General features: G+C 38.3%; 1 protein-coding gene across 10 annotated transcripts in view; it reads left to right on the forward strand.

The window, feature by feature from the left end:
- Positions 1–21,065, forward strand: part of AKAP9 (A-kinase anchoring protein 9) — a 197,697-nt gene that overhangs the window by 31,941 nt on the left and 144,691 nt on the right. For 8 of the 10 annotated variants that reach the window (XM_027574911.2, XM_027574914.2, XM_027574917.2 and 5 more), the window contains exon 1: positions 10,476–10,738. In XM_027574911.2, coding sequence (XP_027430712.2) covers positions 10,691–10,738 — 48 coding nt within the window. In that variant the 5' untranslated portion in view covers positions 10,476–10,690. Of the gene's footprint in view, positions 1–10,475; positions 10,739–21,065 lie in introns of those variants that run through there. The other 2 variants (XM_027574908.2, XM_027574907.2) reach the window with 1 other exon arrangement.

The raw sequence follows: 21,065 nt of genomic DNA on the forward strand, positions 1-21,065 counted from the left end.
AGGGGTATATGAACACATCCAGAATTACCTTACATACCTTTACAATGGTGAGTTCTGTTCCTGGTTTCTTGGATGAATGATAAGGGAATAGAAATTAATGTGAAGGAAAGATACAAATGTAGGGATCCGAAGGGGTACGTACACCCCAATGTTTATAGCAGCAATGTCCACAATAGCCAAACTGTGGAAAGAGCCAAGATGTCCATCGACAGATGAATGGATAAAGAAGACGTGGTATATATACACAATGGAATATTATGCAGCCATCAAAAGGAATGAGATCTTGCCATTTGCAACAACATGGATGGAACTGGAGGGTGTTATACTGAGTGAAATAAGTCAATCAGAGAAAGACATGTATCATATGACCTCACTGATATGAGGAATTCTTAATCTCAGGAAACAAACTGAGGGTTGCTAGAGTGGTGGGGGGTGGGAGGGATGGGGTGGCTGGGTGATAGGCATTGGGTAGGGTATGTGCTATGGTGAGCGCTGTGAATTGTGCAAGACTGTTGAATCACAGATCTGTACTTAGGGGAAGAATGAAGGGGAGTAAGTCGGAGGGGGAGACGAACCATGAGAGACGATGGACTCTGAAAAACAAACTGAGGGTTCTAGAGGGGAGGGGGTAGGGGGATGGGCTAGCCTGGTGATGGGTATTAAAGAGGGCACATTCTGCGTGGAGCACTGGGTGTTATGCACAAACAATGAATCATGGAACACTACATCAAGAACTAATGATGTAATGTATGGTGATTAACATAACAATAAAAAATTAAAAAACAAAAATTAATGTGAAGGGGTGCCTGGGTTGCTCAGTCAGTTAGGGGTCTGACTCTTGATTTCGGCTCAGGTCATAATCTCAGGGTCATAAGATTGAGTCCTCCATCGGGCTCCACGCTGGACATGGAGCCTGCTTAAGATTCTCTGTCTTCCTCTCCCTCTGCCCCTCCCCACCAATAAATAAATCTTTTTTAAAAAAGAAAAAATTAATCTGAAAATATGTATTAATTCTGGAGATAGAGAAAAAGTTCAAATATTTTAAATTATTTTGCCCATTTTTTAAATTTTTTTAATAATTTTTATTGTTATGTTAATCACCATACATTACATCATTAGTTTTTGATGTAGTGTTCCATGATTCATTGTTTGTGCATAACACCCAGTGTTCCATGCAGAACATGCCCTCTTTAATACCCATCACCAGGCTAACCCATCCCCCCACCCCCCTCCCCTCTAGAACCCTCAGTTTGTTTTTCAGAGTCCATCATCTCTCATGGTTCATCTCCCCCTCCGACTTACTCCCCTTCATTCTTCCTCTCCTGCTATCTTCTTTTTTTTTTCTTAACATATATTGCATTATTTGTTTCAGAAGTACAGATCCGTGATTCATCAGTCTTGTACAATTCACAGCGCTCACCATAGCACATACCCTACCCAATGTCTATCACCCAGCCACCCCATCCCTCCCACCCCCCACCACTCCAGCAACACTCAGTTTGTTTCCTGAGATTAAGAATTCCTCATATCAGTGTGGTCATATGGTACATGTCTTTCTCTGATTGACTTATTTCACTCAGCATAACACCCTCCAGTTCCATCCACGTCGTTGCAAATGGCAAGATCTCATTCCTTTTGATGGCTGCATAATATTCCATTGTGTATATATACCACCTCTTCTTTATCCATTCATCTGTCGATGGACATCTTGGCTCTTTCCACAGTTTGGCTATTGTGGACATTGCTGCTATAAACATTGGGGTGTACGTACCCCTTCGGATCCCTACATTTGTATCTTTGTGGTAAATACCCAGTAGTTATTTTGCCCATTTTTTAATGGCATATAGTTTAATAGGTTGATTAGGTTCCTTAAAAATGAGAAGAGAAGTTATACTTGATCATCTTTGGCAATGGAGTTTTTGTACATGGATATCCTGGGATATAAGGTAGTCCAGGACATTATTTCTGAGTCATAGAGTTACTCCGGGAACTTCCAAGACTGGGAAGTATGACATGACAGGTCTCATGGAAAACTGGAATCATGCCTACATTCTCTTAGTTCACAAGGCATTTTACTTTACAGAGGGGGAGAATGTGATTGAGCCCATATACCACCATTCAAAATGGAGTGCTAAAATTGGTTAGAATTTTATACCACACTAACTCACAGGAGGTCAGCCTCCTTTGTGCCCAGTCTTCCCAGAGGTTCAAACATTAGTAACATAGGACAAACAGGCTGGTTTCACTCAAATCCAACACAAGCCATAGCAACTCAGAGCAATTTGCCTAAAGAAGGACATCATAAGTATAGTGGGTATGCAGCATTTCACAGACTCTTGGCTGAAACAGAAGAGAAACTGAGATTAATTATTTAAAATTTTCTTTCATGTTTAAATGTATCCTGACTCTAAAAACCACATGGGCCCTTGATATAACCCTTTTGAAAAGTCATATAGTTTATATTCTTTGTCTGCTTGGCAATATGAAAATCCTTGAAGATCTGAAATTATGTATTCTATTCAAAAGTATGTATTCTATTCAGTAATTATTCAGTAAAATCAGTAATCTATTGCAATCTTTTGGATTACTGCCTTATAATTCCATCTTGATAATAGTTACACCTTAGATTTTTCTAACACATCATTAGTTCATTAGGCCGCTTTAAACAAGTACTAGTTTCGGGGTGCCTGGGTGGCTCAGTCGTTAAGCGTCTGCCTTTGGCTCAGGTCATGATCCCAGGGTCCTGGGATTGAGCCCCTCATCGGGCTCCCTGCTCTGTGGGAAGCCTGCTTCTCCCTCTTCCGCTCCCCCTGCTTGTATTCCCTCTCTTGCTGTCTCTCTCTCTGTCAAATAAATAAATAAAATCTTTAAAAAAATAAAAAAACAAGTACTAGTTTCATAAGTCATGAATAATCTTTTGAAACCTAAAATATTAACTAAAAATGTCCTAAGTTTTGTTTAGTACATTCTGTAAGCAGGTACTGATTTTGTTTGGAGAAGCAGATTAGCAAAATGGAGTAACACTTAGGTCAGGGATCCGGGGCCAGGACATGGTAGGACTTTTCCTACCCAACCATGAAAAGTTGGGCAAATTATTTAGCCTCTCAGGCCTTTGTTACTTATTTTATAAAATGTGGAAGATACATCACTATGCTTCCTCCTATTTTCTTTATTATATACCCTTCATCTCTATTAATAAGTAAAAATAGCCATTTTTGGTTTTAGCATTTAATGTCTTTTTCTTCAGTTTAACTTAATTACAAGGGCCTAGTCACCTTATTTGCAAAATAAGCAAAATTGTATTCCCATAAATATTTGTCTTATGAAGCCTATAACACTGTGTATGGATTTCTGGCTTTGCAGGAAATGTGATAAGGACCCCCTTGAGCACCTTTCTGACTAGAATGGGGAGTTGGTGAGGGAGAGGAATTGGAGTTAGGATTCATAGTAGAACTGGGGCAAGTTATGGAAGGTTTTGAATAACGGATTTAGGCAGTAAGGAGTCATTTTATAATGGAATGACTTCGTGAAAGTTGCATCTTAGAAAGCTAATCTGACAGTTATGGGGAACAGTATGTAATGGGGAGAAATGAAGCCAATGTACCAGCTTTGAGTCTTCTGAAGTTTTCAAAATATGGATAATGAGGGTCTAGTCCATCATGTTGACAGTGGAAAAGGAAAAGCTTAGAAGGAATTAAAAGACTGTAGGAAAGAAAGCACAATGGGACCTGTTCCTCATAGATATGATAGATGAGGTAGAGAAGAATACAAGATGTCTCCAAAATTTTAAGTTGAGGAGACTGGAAGAATGTCAGTCTCTGAAATAGAGAAGTTTGGAAATGTTGCTATTGGAGGGAGGATTTTGAGCATTGTTTTAGGCAATTTGAGTGGCAAGTGATGGTGAGAAATGTTCAGTGGAAATGGTAGCTGGTAATGTCTTCTAATTAGGGAAGAAACAAAGACGTGAAGATGGACAAAATGGTGAAACAATGAGGTAGATAATTACTATCTCGTTTAGCAAAAAAATTATAGATGAAAGTTTTGTCTGAATAATTTTGGTCCCGGTTAGAATAAGATAACAGTTTATTATCATATGATCTTGTATCAGTGTATTATTCTAGCCTTGGAAGAATTGAAAGAAGCAATCAGTAAAATCCTTGGTATTTAGTTTCACAAGGAATACTTTTGAAAAATGAGAAAGATAGATACCTGTTTGGAAAGAGTCATTGATGAGATATTTGAGGGAATCTGACTCATTTTAAATCTGACTCATTTTTAAATGGTTTCATAACAAAATACAGAATTCAGCAGTAGGTGAGGTGCCTTAAAGAATGGATTAAAATTCTAAAAGTCTATGTACATTTTAAAGATTTGTGGACAAGGACGTAATTGAATTGCATATTGATACTTGACTCAGGCAAAAACTCCAGAAAGCCACATGTTAAAACAAAACCAGAATTATAAGGGAAAAATGTGTCTGCATTTAAATGAAAATGAGGTTAGTAAATCAATCATGTAGTATTGTCATTAAAATATGTGTGACATAGAAATAGGAGTTAAGCACATAGGAAAACACAAGATAACCTGCTATGGTGAGACACATAGTTTAAACATTTAATGAAAATCACTTGATTAACTTAAGTGAGTTATTAGAATTTAGCAAAGATCCAGTGAATGGCAACTAAAGTGATCAAATATATTTTAAATAGACCCTATAACAAAGAGCTAAAGAAAAATTATTTAATCCATAAGAGAAAAGGCTAAAGACAAACTGTAATGTCCCTCCTCCTGAGTTTAGGAGTTATATTTACTCCCAATTTCAGAGAGAAGAACCATCTTTTTTTTTTAAACACATAATCTAAAGAATTGCTTCAGTTACTTCTGCAACTTTCGTGAGGTTGAGGTCTAGTGACGTATATTGGCTACTAAAATGAAATGACTGCTAGGTCTTATCTGACCAGTTTGTGAAGGATCAATTAACATGGAAATGGCAATCACAAAATACAGGCATACCTTGAAGATATTGCTGGTTCAGTTCCAGACCACCACAATAAAGCGAATATCAGAATAAAGCAAGTCAAATATATATTTTAGTTTCTCAGTGTATATAAAAGTTGTGTTTACACTGTACTGTAGTCTGCTAAGTGTGCGATAGAATTATGTCTAAAAAATCAATGTACATTCCATAATTAGAAAATACTTTTTTGCTAAAAAATGCTACCCATCATCTGAGCTTTCGGCAAGTCGTAATCACTTATCATAGATCACCATAACAAATATAATATTAATGAAAAAGTTTGAACTATTGCAAGAATTACCAAAATGTGACACAAAGACACAAGTGAGCAAATGCTGTTGGAAAAATGGTGCTGATAGACTTGCTTGGCATAGGGTTACCACAAACCTTCAATTAATTGGCAAGACACATAATATCTGTGAAGAGCAATAAAACAAGGCATGGCTGTACTGTGGGGAGCGATGGAGAAAGCCTCTCAAAATATGATTTAGCTATAATTAGAGCAGTCTCTTGTTTGCTGATCCCAGTAGGTACTCCTCATATACTAGTTTGCTATCTTGCCAATATGAACTAGCACTCCAGACAATCCCCAATTAAAGATGGTTCAACTTAAAATTTTTTGACTTTATAGTGACGAAGTGATATGCATTCAGTAGAAACTGTACTTTGAATTTTGAATTTGGATCTTTTCCTGCATTACTGATCTGCAGTAGACTTCCTCACGATGCTAGGCCCCAGCAGCAAGCCCCAATTCCCAGTCAGCCACTCTGTTATGAGGGTAAAAAACTGATACACTTAGAGCTATTTTGTACCCTTACAACCATTCTTTCAGTACAGTATTTCAATACATTATTCAATAAATTTTCATTTCGGTGTATTCAATAAACTACATGAAATAGTCAACATAAAATGGGCTTTGAGTTAGATGATTTCGCCCAGCTGTAGGCTAATAGAAGTGTTCTAAGCAAGTTTAAGGTAGGCTAGGCTAAGCTATTATGTTTGGTAGGTTAGGTGTATCAAATGCATTTTCAATTTATGATGGGTTTATCAGAATGTAACCCATCATAGGTGGAGGAAGATATGTATTTAAATGGAAAGTAGAAAAAGTACCTTTAGAAATCTTTAATTCCTCTTGGGATGTAGTGTAGTACAGGTGTAGTGCAGTATTCTCACTATTAAGTCAACACTAAAAGAAGTGTGGCTTAATTATGAGTTGTACAGATGTTATACAAGAGAATCAGTAGAATGTAACTCCAATCAGAAATGACAAGTATATAGGATTTCCCTTTTCAATTCTGGTCCATTGGAAGTGACTTCGAGGGGCTCTTTGTTGAGAAGGATACTGAAGCAGAGTTTGTACTCAGTAGGAAAGAGTTAACGATTGATTTACAACTTCCATGGAAACCTCCAGTGACCTTCACCTTTCTAAATTCCGGGGCCATTTTTCAGGCCTTATTTTAATTAATGTGTTAGCAGCAGTTGCCACAGTTCATCACCGTGAATGCAATCAAAACCCTGCTGGCTTAAGAGAGATTTTGCCCCTCCCTTAACTACCTGGAAAAGTCTAAATTGGGGGGTCTCTCCCAGAATTTGAGTTCTTACAAGATATAAATTTCACCTGAATGACTTATCAGTATGGCAGGCAAACATCTGATTACTTAACAACTTTTGTACTGCCTTGTAAATTGCCCTCCTCCCCTTTGATGCCCTAGACCCCATCCCATTCCTTAGCTCAGGATGGCATATGTACCTCATTTTACCTTTGTGTCTTTGAACGTCTCATGTATGTGGGGCTCCCATAGATGCAAAATTAAATGCAGTTCTCTCCTGTTAATCTGTTTATGTCAATTTAATTCTTAGGCCATCCAGAAGAACTTCTGAAGAGTAGAGGAAAATTTTCCTTCCTTGAACTAGCCTCTGTACTCTCATTTGCTGATTCCTCTCCCCTTCCCTCCCTTTTAGAGTTGGAGTGCTCTGAGAGGGAGTCATTGTATCACTTCTTTATCTAAACTTGCTCCCCAGAGCAGCAAGTTTCAATAGGAAAGTAATGTGAGCCACAAATGCAAACCACATATGTAATTTGAAATTTTCTAGTAGGTACATTAACAAAAAAAGTAAAAAGAAACTGGTAAAATTCATATATATATTATTTAACCCAGTATACCTCAAATATTAGCATTTCAACATATAATCAATATAAAAATATTTTTATACTAATATGAGGTATTAAATTATTATTTTATTTTTCTGTCAGGAAGCATTTTATTGTTGCTCTAAGTTTAAGAATTTTTACTGACAGAAAATCAGCACTTTCAGAAAATCTCTCACATATCCCTGCGTGGCTTCTGAATCTTAATTTTTGTAGAAATATCAACGTATTTCTCTTCAGTACAGTCATTCCATCCATGATTGATGGATCAGTCTTAACCTCCGATTTCTGTTCTTGGCTTTGACTTATGAAGCTCTTCAGGACTGTTTTTAATTCAGAAAGAGTGACTTTGTCTAAAGGAGATGCAGTGGTAACTATGCAAGGTACTTTTTTACAGTGGACACTCATCATTAATATTAATGAGATATTTTAAGTTCTTTTGTTTTAATTCTAAGTCTTTGAAATGCACTGTTACACTTATAGCATACCTCAGTTCAGACCAGATGTATTTCACATGCTCAATAAGCACATGTGGCTAAAAGGCTGCTGTATTGGACAAACATGGCCCTGGATGATCTTATCCAAGCCCTTAACTTAAAATACCAGCTATATGCTATTCTCAAATTTATATTTCTTGCTTGGACCTGTCTCCTGAACTCCAGACTCAGAGGGTCTATGTGACATCAATTCTTGTATACCTATATGTGTCTCTAACTTATGTCCAAAACTGAACTCTTGGTCTCCTCCGAATTTGCTCTTCCCCATCTCAGTTACTGGCAACTCCGCCAATTGCTCAGGCCAAAAACATTAGACTCAACCGTGACTCCCTCTCTGTCTCAAACTTCACATACAACATACAACTACTGTGGCATTATTAGTTGCATGTGCAAGATATACACAGATTCTGATTCACTACCACTACCATGGTCCAAACTCCCATTATCTCTTGTCTGGGTTATTGCAGTAGCATCCAGAGTGATCCCCCACAGGCTATCATCATAGCAGCAGATATCCTTTAACAACATAAGCCAGATCATATCACTCATCTGCTTAACATTCTCCAATGGCTCCCTGTCGCACTAAAAGTAAAAGCCAAAGTCCTTCTAATGACCTTCAGAACTCTGTAGGATCTGGCCTCCTATTACTTCTCTGACTTCATCTCCTACTATTCTCCGTCCTCGGTGTACTCTAGCCACCTTTACGTCCTGCTTTTTCTTCAACATGACAGTCACATTCTAACTTCAGGGCCCTTAGACTTCCTATATCCTCACTTATCCCCGTGGCTCATTCTCTCATATCTTTCAAGTCTTTGCTCAAATATCTTGTCAGGGAATGAATGAATGACATGACGTGAATAGGTGCCATAAGGAGGCATCAGAGCACAAGTGCCACATGCCCTTCTAATAGAAGTCAACACACAATTAACTTTCAACATTTATTGAGCATCTATTATATATGAAACAGGTGTCTATGATTGGTCCGTCTTAGTGAAGGGAAAGGTTGAAATCTTGTTGCTTTAGGTTTTTGAACATTTTTAGTACATAGTGGAACAAACAGCTGACTTCCTTAGTCATTGAGATAGCAGTATCTATTAACAAATACCTTGTTAGATAACTTAGGGCTTCCTCCTTTTGGCAATCGGAATCTAGAAACACAATCCCTTAATTCATGCAGTATTTAAATCACTGCAATATTAGAGCACCTGGTTGTAGTCCTAGTTTGACTCTTAGCTTAGTGGGTGACTAAATAAATCACTTCTCCTTTTACTGGCTCAATTCTTTTATTCCTATGATAAAATGTCTAATCTCATCTATTGCCGAATTCAGGTTAAGATAACAGGTCAGTATATACTTGGGTGTTACAACTGGCACAAATATGTATGCATTGTGGAATTTGAGAATAAAAAGTCTTTTTAAAATCTAAGAATTTATAAATCAGAGCTATTTAAACCTAGTCTTCAGGTAGTGGTAGACTTTTGATCTTTAGTCTTTTCATTTTTCAACCCTATTTTCACTAGCACCACTTCTATGATTGAACTCATAGCTTATTTTAGTTCACATCTGCTAGAGTCCAACCTAGCTCAAAACAGAGAAACATGATGGGCCTGGGTAATCAACCTGAGACATTAACATGTGTAGCTCACCTCAGAAATGGATTTGAGAGTAAGAGAGTGGGGAGAAAAAAGGAAGTATTGAGGGAAGAGATGAAAATTATTAAAATGGCTTAATTCAATCTAACACATATTTATTGGGTGCAAAACACTATGCTAGTCATTTTAGTAATGCCAAAAGAAGCAGGACAGTCTCTGCCATCAAGGACTCTAGAGTATGAGGTGAACCAAGAAGTGGTGCATAAATTACTAAAATATACAGAGTACATAAAGGAAATACAAGGAGAGAAAAAAACCATTAATTAAGGACATTTTAATACGTCAGAGGCAGTCACATATATTGACTGACATATATTAACAGTCCTTTCAAAACTTCCAGGTAAGCTGAGGGAGGACAGGTAACTTGTTCAAGGTCATTCAAGCTAGAAAGTGTATACTGGCTTTTGTCCCCGACCCAGGTTTCAAAGCCTCTACCCTCCTTTCAGGACATCGTTGCTAAGAGGGAGATCCAAGGAGGAATGTAAGGGGATTAAGTTATGACTGGATACTCCTAACTGCGGTGGAGGGAACAAAGAGATCAGAAAATCTATTTGGGGCGGCTTGTGAGGTGGGCCTTGAAGGATGAATCGGAGATTGGGCGGGCCGATGTGGGGAAAAGGGAGCGACTTTGAGCGATAGAAATACTGAGAGCTGCTGGCTGATCTCCCAATTCTTCGACTGGAGGAGTCGATCTGGGTTGAAAAACTAACGTCCGGTGGGTCTTTTCCTCTCCGCCCCACCCCAGTCTTTTCCTTTGGGTTTTTCATCGGTCACCAACCTCGCCGTTAGGAATGTATTATTTCTGTGAAAAATCTCAATGTTTTAAAAGCGACCACTGAGTCCCTTGCATGGTGGGCGGAATCCTGCCGGTATCCCTGGCACACCCCCTCTCTCCGAGCTCCTCAGCCATGCCACCACCTGGGGAGCGTTCGTCCCCGAGGAAGGGCGCTCACCCACGTGGGTTTCTCGCGTGCGAGAGCCCGGGTCCGAACCGGGGTCCAGGCCGGGGTAGCCCGGGCAAAGGCGCGCGGGCCCAGTGGGGGCGGGGCGGCGCGCGGGGCGGGGCCGCGAGCGCACCTGCCCGGCGCGGCGGGGCTCGCGGCGTCTGCGCGGCCCGACGTGCCCCCCCCCTCCCGCCTTGCCGTGTGTTTACGTGGAGACGAAGATGGCGGCGGCGGTGACGGCGTTGCCCGTGTGGCTGAGGACGGTCAGCCAGTGAGCGCGGAGACTGGTTCCACGCCGGGCGGGGGAGAGGTCCAGGCCTGGCCCTGCTCCCTAGGCGGCGGATCTTGCGGTCCCACCTCTACCGGAATCGACCTTTCCTTTTTACCCCCGACCCTCTCCCTGTCTTCCCCCAGCTTTCCCTTCAGAGGCCATGGAGGACGAGGAGAGACAGAAGAAACTGGAGGCCGGCAAAGCGAAGGTAAGAGAGCCGGAGGCTGTTGGGCCCGCGGTGGGAGGCGGTGGCTGGAAAGGGGTGGGAGAGGGCCTGGCATACGGAGATCGCAGCAGCCAGGTTCCCTGCCCGGGAGGGAGGGGCTGCAGGACCTGAATTTTCCCCTTGCCCTCTACTCTCCTTTTTTCAGTTGAAAAAGCCTGGTGTTACTACCTAGCAGATGATACTTCCGTGATGATTGGGTGGTGTGGCTTCTTTCTTGTGAATGCTCAAATAAAACCCTTGCTTTACTGTATAGCTATAAGCTGGTATTTATTGCTTTTAAATCTCCAGCCTTTCGCTGTTTTAGGGAGTTTCCTGGGTAGTGCAGGCATTGTGCTTTTCAGGGTGGGGATTTAGGGCTTTTCTTTATTTGGTGGGGGATTTGTACGCCGATCATCAGCTTAGCTTTCTTTGGTGGCACGCTGGCACTGTTGTGTATGTGATTGGCCTGTGACAGCTGCCTTAGCGGTGGCTTGAGTGTGCCACAAGTGCCAGCTGTGAAGTTCGCCTTAGGGGCGTTTTAGAAGCATAGCTTTATATGTTTGTGTTTGGAGGTCTTTGTCACGGCATGCGCTTTTGTATTGTGTGGAATGTTAGTGCAGTCAGTGAATGGAACTGCGGGGGACGAAAGGTACCATATTCTAAGCAATCTATAGAATTCCTGCTTCAAATAATTGAATTGTTATATATGTCTCAGAGAGTCCCTATTTTATGCCTGCGTGAAAGAAAAAAACCTGTAAAGCAAACAGTACAAGACTATAATCAGGTATTACTCACTGGGCTTCGTGAAAAATTTGATATAGACAAGGTATAAATTAAATTGTGTACTTCTTTTAAAAATTACATATTCGAGCATATCTTCTAGCTGGTCTCAAAGGCGCCCTTCCTCCGTTATGACGACGTTACCTTTTATAGATTATATTCTGCCTTATTAGAGATAATTGTTAGCAATCATACTTGGACCACGATTAAATTATAATATAGTTAACTGTTTTTCTTTCTTCCTCTCCTTTGCTCCCTCCAAATAAAACAAATAAAGGAGGCGGGCTCCATGATTTCAGTAATCACTGAAGGGCCATACTGCAGAGATGCCATAGTAGATGCTCAACACAAGTTTTTTAGATGAGTATGCATATAAACTAGCTTCATATTTCTGAAGTACAGTTGGCTTTCGCATAAGTCCCTTCTATCTAAGATCAAAGCTTGAGTGCTTTTATATTACCTGGTAGATTATTACTTTAAAATCTAAATGGTGGAAAAGGGGAATCAAGACATCTTCAGAAGCCTGAAGTTGATTATATTTCTGTAACCTGAGGGTCTGAACAAGCTCTGAATCCAAGAAGGTGGAGGTAAAGTGTGTGCCTCCTTTGGAAAGCATTGATGTTCTAGTTAGACATTTTGTTTCTTAATTCAGAGTTTGTATTGCCTGTCCCCAGAAGTATGTTTCCTAAAGATAATGCATGAAGCAGTCCTGCAAAATATACTTTGGACGATACATATCGTATCAGAGGATTTATTTAAATTGATTTGGCCAAAAAAAAATTCTAGTTTCTTTGTGTGTATGTGTGTTTTTGTCTGTCCTTCAAAACTCTGCCTATGGGGTGAAAATCTTTTTCTTTTGATATTCACTTTTATTGTAGAAGATTATCGTCTTCTAGAGTTGAGCCCAATTTTTCTAGTCAGAAATAAATCTGTCAGATTTATAAGGCAAGATACGTTTGCTGGAACATTAGCTGTACAATCTAAAAACACTGGAAACAACATTCAAAGAGAATATTAGAATAATTGTTTTCTAAACCATATCATGTAAGTGCAATGGAATATTATGCAGCCATTAAGATTATGAAGACCAATAGGAATATGAGAAATAGCATGAAAATTGCATCATTAAAATTAGTGTATACATTACTCCATTTGTTTAAACGTGTGCTTTTAGATTAAGACTTAAAAATTATGTATTGTAAAGTCATTCAGCAAAACTTTGTTGAACTGTTTTATACCAAAAGTTGGAAATTTAGAGGTGGTGTCAGTCTCTGTTCTCAAGTTGCTCACAGTTTAGTGGGAGAGACTAGACACTGGGTAGTTAAGTACAATGAGAGAGGAGGTAGAGTAGGATTTGGGGTGAATTTTTTCATTTGTAAAAGTGCATTAAATACTGCTACCTTGTTTTTGAGATTACAAAGAAGGCTCTTGATATTAATGCAGCCAATCATGGTGCCTACCATATAGTAGGTACTCAATAAATATTTGCTTAATGAATGAATGAGCAGAATGACTATAGTCGTTCATAGGTACTACTTTACTAGAATATTGTAATTTAATAGCAGTAATCCAGATTTCTCTTAATTGAAAGTCTGTTATTGCTGGCATCAGAAATCACTTAAACTGATCATTTCTTTTTTTTTTTTTTTTTAGATTTATTTATTTATTTGACAGAGAGAGAGACAGCGAGAGCAGGAACACAAGCAGGGGGAGTGGGAGAGGGAGAAGCAGGCTTCCTGCAGAGTAGGGAACCTGATGTGGGACTCGATCCCAGGACCCTGGGATCATGACCTGAGCCGAAGGCAAATGCTTAATGACTGAGCCACCCAGGCGTCCCTAAACTGATCATTTCTAAAACTTATTTAGAAACTTGGCTTTCTGAATGTCTTATTTGTTCATTGAACTTAAATATTGTGTTTGATAATCTGATTTTATGAACCATAACTTTTTAATATTTTTCTTGGTGTTTGGTAAGCTGATCATTGAAAAATTTCCTTTCTGTATCTAGATTTTATAAATGATTATTTTTTATGGCTTGTTTGCAGTACAGTATGCTTTATAAAATAGCAACCAGAATCTGCAATGATAGAATAAATTCTGGTATATGTAGCCATTAAAATAATGCTATAAAGACTTTCTGAGTTGGGAAAATGTCCACAAATAATGCCAGGTTAATAAAAAGGTTATATAAAGTATATGTACATACTTATATATGAAGACACCTGGAAAAAATGCACTAAGGTGTAAATGATGGCTATCTCTGGGTGCTAGGTTATTGGCAATTTTAATTTTCTTTACACTTTTAGTCGTCTCCAAATTCTCTACAATATTTCTTTTAGGATCAGTAAAAAAAAAATGCTTAAAAATCATTTTTAAATACAGTAAAAGCTTATCAAATACAGTATGATGAAGAACTCATCATACTGTATGGTTATTATAGAGAATAAAAAAATGAGGCACAGAAAAGGTAGGTTTCCTAAAGGCCCTCACTTTGGTGTAGTTCTGCAACTAATTCTTAATTCCAGTGTTGCTTATATTACAGAGTTGGGAGAGCCTGTATTATTAGACTTGCATAGACTTCCTTTCTGTTTTGTAGTTCTTTTTTCCTTTCTGTCTGTTCTTACTGCCATGGTCATACTCATCTTGCCTTGCTCCATCTCATCTGCCTCTTTCCCTAATTTGCTGTTTGAGATTTGCTGTGACTAGAAAACTCAGTGAGTTTGATAGAATGGTTTATAAAAATCAGAGGCAGTGGGGGCCAGTGAATGGGCTTTATGATAGTTCAGTTTTTCTACTTGTTGGTTTTTGGGTTGCTGTCGAGTCCTCGGCTACTTCCTCATTGTTAATGTAGCAAGAAGCCTGACCCATGGAGATGTGAGACATTACTGCATTATTAAGTAAATATTTTCAGAGCTGGGCTAATCCCATTTACAAGGTGCTGATGGGGATGGCACTACATAGGCTTTCTTTGTGTTAAACTGCTTTAAATGACTTCATTTTTTTTCCAAGTGAAATTATTTACACTGTTATATAAAGGAAGTATTGTAATATTAGTGAACAAAATTAGAGGATGGTTGGGTATTTAGTATTAATGTTACTACTATAAATACACATTGGGTATACTTAACATTCTATTCATGTAGCAGAATTCAGTAAAACCAAAGTTTTGCACCAGCTATTCAGCATTGTATATATTTGGCATTATTTATTGAATAATCATTAAAAATTTTGCCTATTGCATTCAGTTAAGTAGTAATTATATGATTTTTATTTGTTTAATGAGCATTTTCAGTTTGAAAAGTAGTGCCAGTTGTATGCAAAAAAGGACAAGGCTCTATGCAAGCTGTGTATTAGGTTATTGGTAGCTGGATTTTTCAATTACTGTTTACACTCTGATAGACAGTTACTTACGGTGCATAATTGTTCTTTGCTTATTTCAGATATACTACACCACCACTAAGAAAGTTGCTCTTCATTCTTGTTTCTTTAAAACTTTCTAGTTGTTTGTGTGTGTGTGTTTTTGTTTTGTTTTGTTTTGAGTAAGGTCTACGTGGGGCTTGAACTCACAACCTCAGGATCAAGAGTTGCATGCTCTGCCACTGAGCCGGCCCGGCACCCCAAGACCTTCTAGTTTTTTATTCTTTATGTGTCATAGCTTACTTAGCTTCAGAGTAGATACAGCAGTTGATACCTTTATCGTCATTTTTTTCCATCATCATTTATTCTGACCGTTGTGCATTGTGACTTAAAAATTAATTCATGACCGGGGCGCCTGGGTGGCTCAGTCGTTGGGCGTCTGCCTTCTGCTCGGGTCATGGTCCCGGGGTCCTGGGATCGAGCCCCACATTGGGCTCTCTGCTTGGCGGGAAGCCTGCTTCTCCTTCTCCCACTCCCCCTGCTTGTGTTCCCTCTCTCGCTGTGTCTCTTTGTCAAAAAAAAAAAAAAAAATTAAAAAAAATTAAATCTTAAAAAAAATTAAATCATGACCTTTAGGCTTTGTTGAAAAACAAAACAAGACATGTTTTTTAGATGATGAGCCTTAAGAGGGATAATATGGAGGAAAGTATGGGCAGAATAGTCTTTTTAAAGTGAATAGTGAAGAAAGGTTTCTAAAGCAAATCCAAGAAGTGGCAGGAAGTGGGTGAAAGAGTGGTAAGATCCGATGAAGAGAGACTTACCAAAGAGGTCTGTGGTGTCCCGTCAGTGAAACTGAAAGTTGAATGAGCACATGGAAGAGATGAAGTGAAAAAGATAGGATATATCCAAGTAACTAGAATATGACAAAATTGGGCAGGAATTATTTTTAAACAAAAACACGTCTTTATATATAAGGTTTGTAGGAAGAGCTAAACTATGTAAAATATGTATTATAGGCTACTAATTATTGAAATATAAGTAAAATTCTAATATGGAACTAGAAAAATTTCTCATGGTAAATTAAACATTAAATGATAAACATTATTTAAATTTTTTTTACAATTCCACTAAAATTGAAATTAGTCATCTTATTTCATTGGTTAGCATCTCTTTAAAACTTTAATTTGGAAAAACTTCAAAAAAAATTTTTTTTAAGATTTTATTTATTTGACAGAGAGAGACAGCAAGAGAGGGAACACAAGCAGGGGGAGTGGGAGAGGGAGAAGCAGGCTTCCCGCTGAGCAGGAACCCTGATGCGGGGCTCAATCCCAGGTCCCTGGGACCATGACCTGAGCCGAAGGCAGACGCTTAATGACTGAGCCACCCAGGCGCCCCAAAACTTCGAAATTTTAAAAAGTTTATTTATAGAGGTTGTTTTGCATCTGGGGTATATATGTGTGAGAATTTGTAATATGGCTGTTTGGCATACTAGAAAAGACACTAGGACTTTGGAAACATTTATTTGCTTATTCAGCTGACATTTTTGAACGCCTACAGCTGCAACTATGGACTTTTATTTAGCAAGCATTTATATAAATTATCACAAATTCTGTGCTTTATTGTCTATGGGAATAATCCTGTTGCAGGACATGAATCTCAACAGGTGTTTTGGAGAACAAATGAGACAGTGATTGAGAACTTTTTAAGTTCTGGTGCTAGATACAAAGAAGCTATGATTTTTTAAAATTGAGATGAAATTCACCTAACAAAAATTAATCATCTAAAAATGAACAATTCAGTGGCATTTAGTAAGTACACATTTCACAACCACCGATTCCATTTAGTTCCAAAACATTTTTATCATCCCAGAATAAAACCTATACATTAAGTAGATACTCTTCATTCCCTCCTTCCCCCAGTCCCCAGCTACCACCGTCTGCTTTCTGTTTCTATGAGTGTACCTATTCCAGATATTTCTTATAAATGGAATCCTATAATATTTGATCCTTACTGTCTAGCTCTTTTCATCCATGCATCCATGCATCCATACTTCATTCCCTTTTATGGCTGAATAATGTTCCATCGTATGTAGCATTTACTACACTTTGTTCATCCGTTGATGGGCATTTGAGTTGTTTCCGCTGTTTGGCTATTATGAATAGCACTGCTGTGAACGTTCACATGTAAGTATCTGAGTACCTGTTTTCATTTCTCTTGAGGATATACCTAGGAGTGGAATTGCTGGATCATGTGTTTTTTGAGGAACTGCCAAACTGGATTTCCACAGCATCTGTAACATTTTACATGTCCACCAGCAAGTGTATGAAGGTTTCAGTTCCAGTTTCTCCATATACTCACCAACACTTGTTGTTTTGTTTTTTTTTTTATTATAGCTGTTCTAGTGGGTGGAAAGTGGTATCTCCTTGTGTTTTGACTTGTGATTCCCTAATGACTGAGGATGTTGAGCATCTTTTCATGTACTTTTTGGCTATTTGTCTATTTTCAGAGAAATGTCTATTTAAGTCCTTTGCCCATTTTTAATTGGGTTGTTGCCAATTGTTACATAATATTAGTTATTGTATGCATTTTTTCTATATGCAAGGAGAGAGTGAGAATACATGTGCTCAGGCAGATAGGAGAGAGGGGTAGACAGAGAGAACCATACATCTCAGTAGGATTATAGGATTATCTTCCATCTTGCTTTTTTTTTTTTTAAAGACTTCTAGGCTCTTCCAACATTTAAACTATTGCTTTGAATAATAGGTTCTAGGTGAATTGATTAGAGCATGATACAGAAGTTTGAGTTCTCTGTGGGCCATTGAGTCATTTCATTCCATGACTAGCTGTTTTATAAGAGCATGCAGTTGGTCAAAGGGACACCTGTTGGGTTTTTGGCTTGGACATTACCAATCCATTTTCACTGTGGGAACAAAATAACCTAGTCTTGTTCAGTAACAAAAAGGCTTGTCATTTTCATATGTGAACACAGTATTTCACTAGTATAACATATTTTTGTTGTCATTTTGACTTTTAAGGGATCATTTCTTAAAGCCCCCAAAGATACTATTTTGACTTGTAAAAACTACACTAAACTTTACTATTCAAAATCCTAATCTATAAAGATCCAAATTTGTAAATTGTATTGACTGAATAGGTTCTCTGGTTTATAGATCTCTGAAAAACAGGGTGTAAAATCACTTTCTTGCTCTTCCCCTTTTTTTTCTTCTCTTGATACTGAACACACTACAAAATTCCTTCTTCACTAAGAATCATTTATTGTGGGCTCTGTGATTAAGCTGTATTTATTCCTCAGGAGTTTCACTTTTATTCAAGTTGATGTTGTGTTATTGTTTCCCCACGGAAGATAGATAGGGTTAGGGACCAATTAGAACTAAAAATACTTGTTCTCTATCAAAAATCAAATTTAACATATGAAAGTATATGAGGGTGATACAGGGAATTGCAATGTACTTAGGGCAGTGATCTCAGTTAATTACCACACCATTTATGGTCTGTTGACTGTTATGTATATGTTGATTTCTTAAGTCAAGTAGATACATACTCTAAAGGGAAAGGTAATAGAAACTGTTTAAAAACTGCATTAGCAAATATCTGCTAGAAGTTTATATATGAAATAATGGGTTTTGGCTAAAAGTTATAGAAACTATTTTCTATTCATAGACAACTTAAAAATATTGGAAATATTTTTCTGTAAAATCTTTTACATTTATCAAGTTAGTATTTAAATTTTGGTTTGCATAAATTCCTTTTGTAATGAAAATACATGTCTGAGCATTTTTACTGAGTGACTTCCCTGTAATAAGAGAACTCTCACTTTTCCACTTCAACCAATAGCAATTCTTATAATAGAGTTTGAAAAGAAAAGATAATTTGGGATGGAGATATATATATATATATTAGTTAAGAGTATATATTTTAAAATTCAAAGGGTAAAATCCAATGTAGGTAATTTTAATAGGCCTCAGGTATTCATTCATTCATTTATTTATTTATTTAAGAGAAAGAGCAGAGTAAGCTGGAGAGAACATGAGTGGCAGGGGAGGGGCAGAGGGAGAGGGAGAAGCGGGCTCCCCCCTGAGCAGGGAGCCCCCTGCAGGGCTCCATCCAGTCGGAGGTCTCTGGGATCATGATCTGGGCCAAAGGCAGACAGGCAGACACTTAACCAATTGAGCCACCCAGGCGCCCCAGAAGGCCTTAGGGTTTTAACCTTAAGACAGAAGAGTCTATATGTAGTCTTTTTTCCTTTAGGATTTGAATTTAAACTTTTTTAATGTTCTAGAGTTCTTTTCTACCTCATGTGCAATCATATTTCAGAGGCGTAGTAGTTTATACCTATTCAGAAAGCAGCTCAGTTGAAAACTAAAATCCTTTGAAGTATTTTGCGAGTATCTTCCTAGATCCCGCAAGCTTGTAACCCAACCCCATTCATTTTTATTTTTTAATTCAAAATCTGTCTCGTACTTAGCCTTTTTCTTCTCATTCTAACACCATTCACTACCCAGTAAAACCAGGCCCACTTTACCTCACCTTCTACTTGGTTTCCCTGGCACTCTCCTTAACCTTTCAGATCCAGCCAGTCACCACATTCTGCTAATTTTACCTTCTAAATATTTCTTGATTTATCCACACTTCTGTTCCTACCTCATTATCACTCACTTGGGCAGTGGGAAGTTTGACGGTGGAAGAAAGAATATGAATTCGATAGTAATAGTAGCTACCAGTTCTGGAGCACTTTCTAATGCTAGGCATTATGCTAAGGGTTATATTTATTACCTCATTTAATCCTTATAACTGTTCTAAGAGCTGTGGATACTGTTGCTATCCCTGTTTTATAGGTGGGAAAACTGGAGAGGTTAAGTAATTTGCATGTCATAGTGGCAGAGCAATGATTTAAATCTAGTTGTCTGACCAAAGAGATTGTGTTCTTAACTTCAATCCTACACAGGCTCTTAGATCTTTGATCAGTGTTTAGGAGGTAGGATTGAGAGGCCTTGGTAATTAGTTGTAAAGGCTAAGGAAGATGCTATGGTCTGAATGTTTGTGTTTCCCCAAAATTCATATGTTGAGATCCTAACCTCCAACGTGATAGTATTAGGAGGTGGGGCCTTTGGGAGGTAATTAGGTCGTGAGGGCGGAGCCCTCATGAATGTGATTAATTCCCTTACAAAAAAATCTCTTGCCTCTTCCATCATGTGAGGTTATAGCAAAGAGATGACCACCTGTGAACTAGAAAGTGGGCTCTCACCAGATCCTAAGTCTTCTTTCTGGCCCCTAATCTTAGACTTTAGCTTCCAGAACTATGACTTTAGCCTCCAGAACTTTGAGAAATAAATTTCTTTATATACTACTAAGTCTGTAATATTTTGTTATAGCAGCCCAAACAGGCTAAGGCGAGAGTTGACTCTAGTTTTCTGACTTGAGCAACTGTAAGGAGGTAGGTGCTAGTCTCTGAGATAAGGAAGATGAACATATTTGGGGGAAGAGAAGAGTTTGAATGAAATGGGTATCTGAGATAGGAAATATGGGCATATTTGGAGGGAAACAAATATTTGAGTCAGATGAAAATGAGTTTTGTTTTGGATATGTTGAGTTGGAGGTGCTTATAGGACATCCTAGAGGAATGATCCAGTGTAAAATTGAATGTGTCTGGAACTGAAGACAGAAGCCCATGCTAGAGATAAATATTTGGTTTAAAGATACTAGCGATACTCTGGAAGTAAGGAGTTTAGTCAGGAAGAAGACTAATGCAGACTGAGAGTTGAATCCTCTAGAAGCACCTATGTTTGTTTGTTTGCTTTTGTAGAAGCACCCATGTTTAAAAGGCAGGTGAAGAAGTATCTGCAAAGAACACTGAAACACAAACTGTTCACAAAGCTAGAAGACAGTGATGTCTGTGAAACTGAGGGAAGACAGTTTCAAGTAAGGAGGAGTACCACTAGTCAAAAATGAGAAATCAAGTATGATGAGACTTGAAAAGTGACCATTAGCTTTAGCAGCCATTGGTCAGAAAGGGAAATGTAGATTCCAGATTAAGGAATGAATGGGAATCAGGGAAAGGTGGTGTATGCTACCTAATTTTTCAAAGTTGTTGTTGTGAAAAGCAATATAATTGTAGTGGTAATGAGCTTAGACTAGACGAGACCATCTGGGATCAAATCATGGCTCTGCCATT

Source organism: Zalophus californianus, chromosome 12, assembly GCF_009762305.2.
Source record: "Zalophus californianus isolate mZalCal1 chromosome 12, mZalCal1.pri.v2, whole genome shotgun sequence".
Lineage (NCBI taxonomy): Eukaryota > Metazoa > Chordata > Mammalia > Carnivora > Otariidae > Zalophus > Zalophus californianus.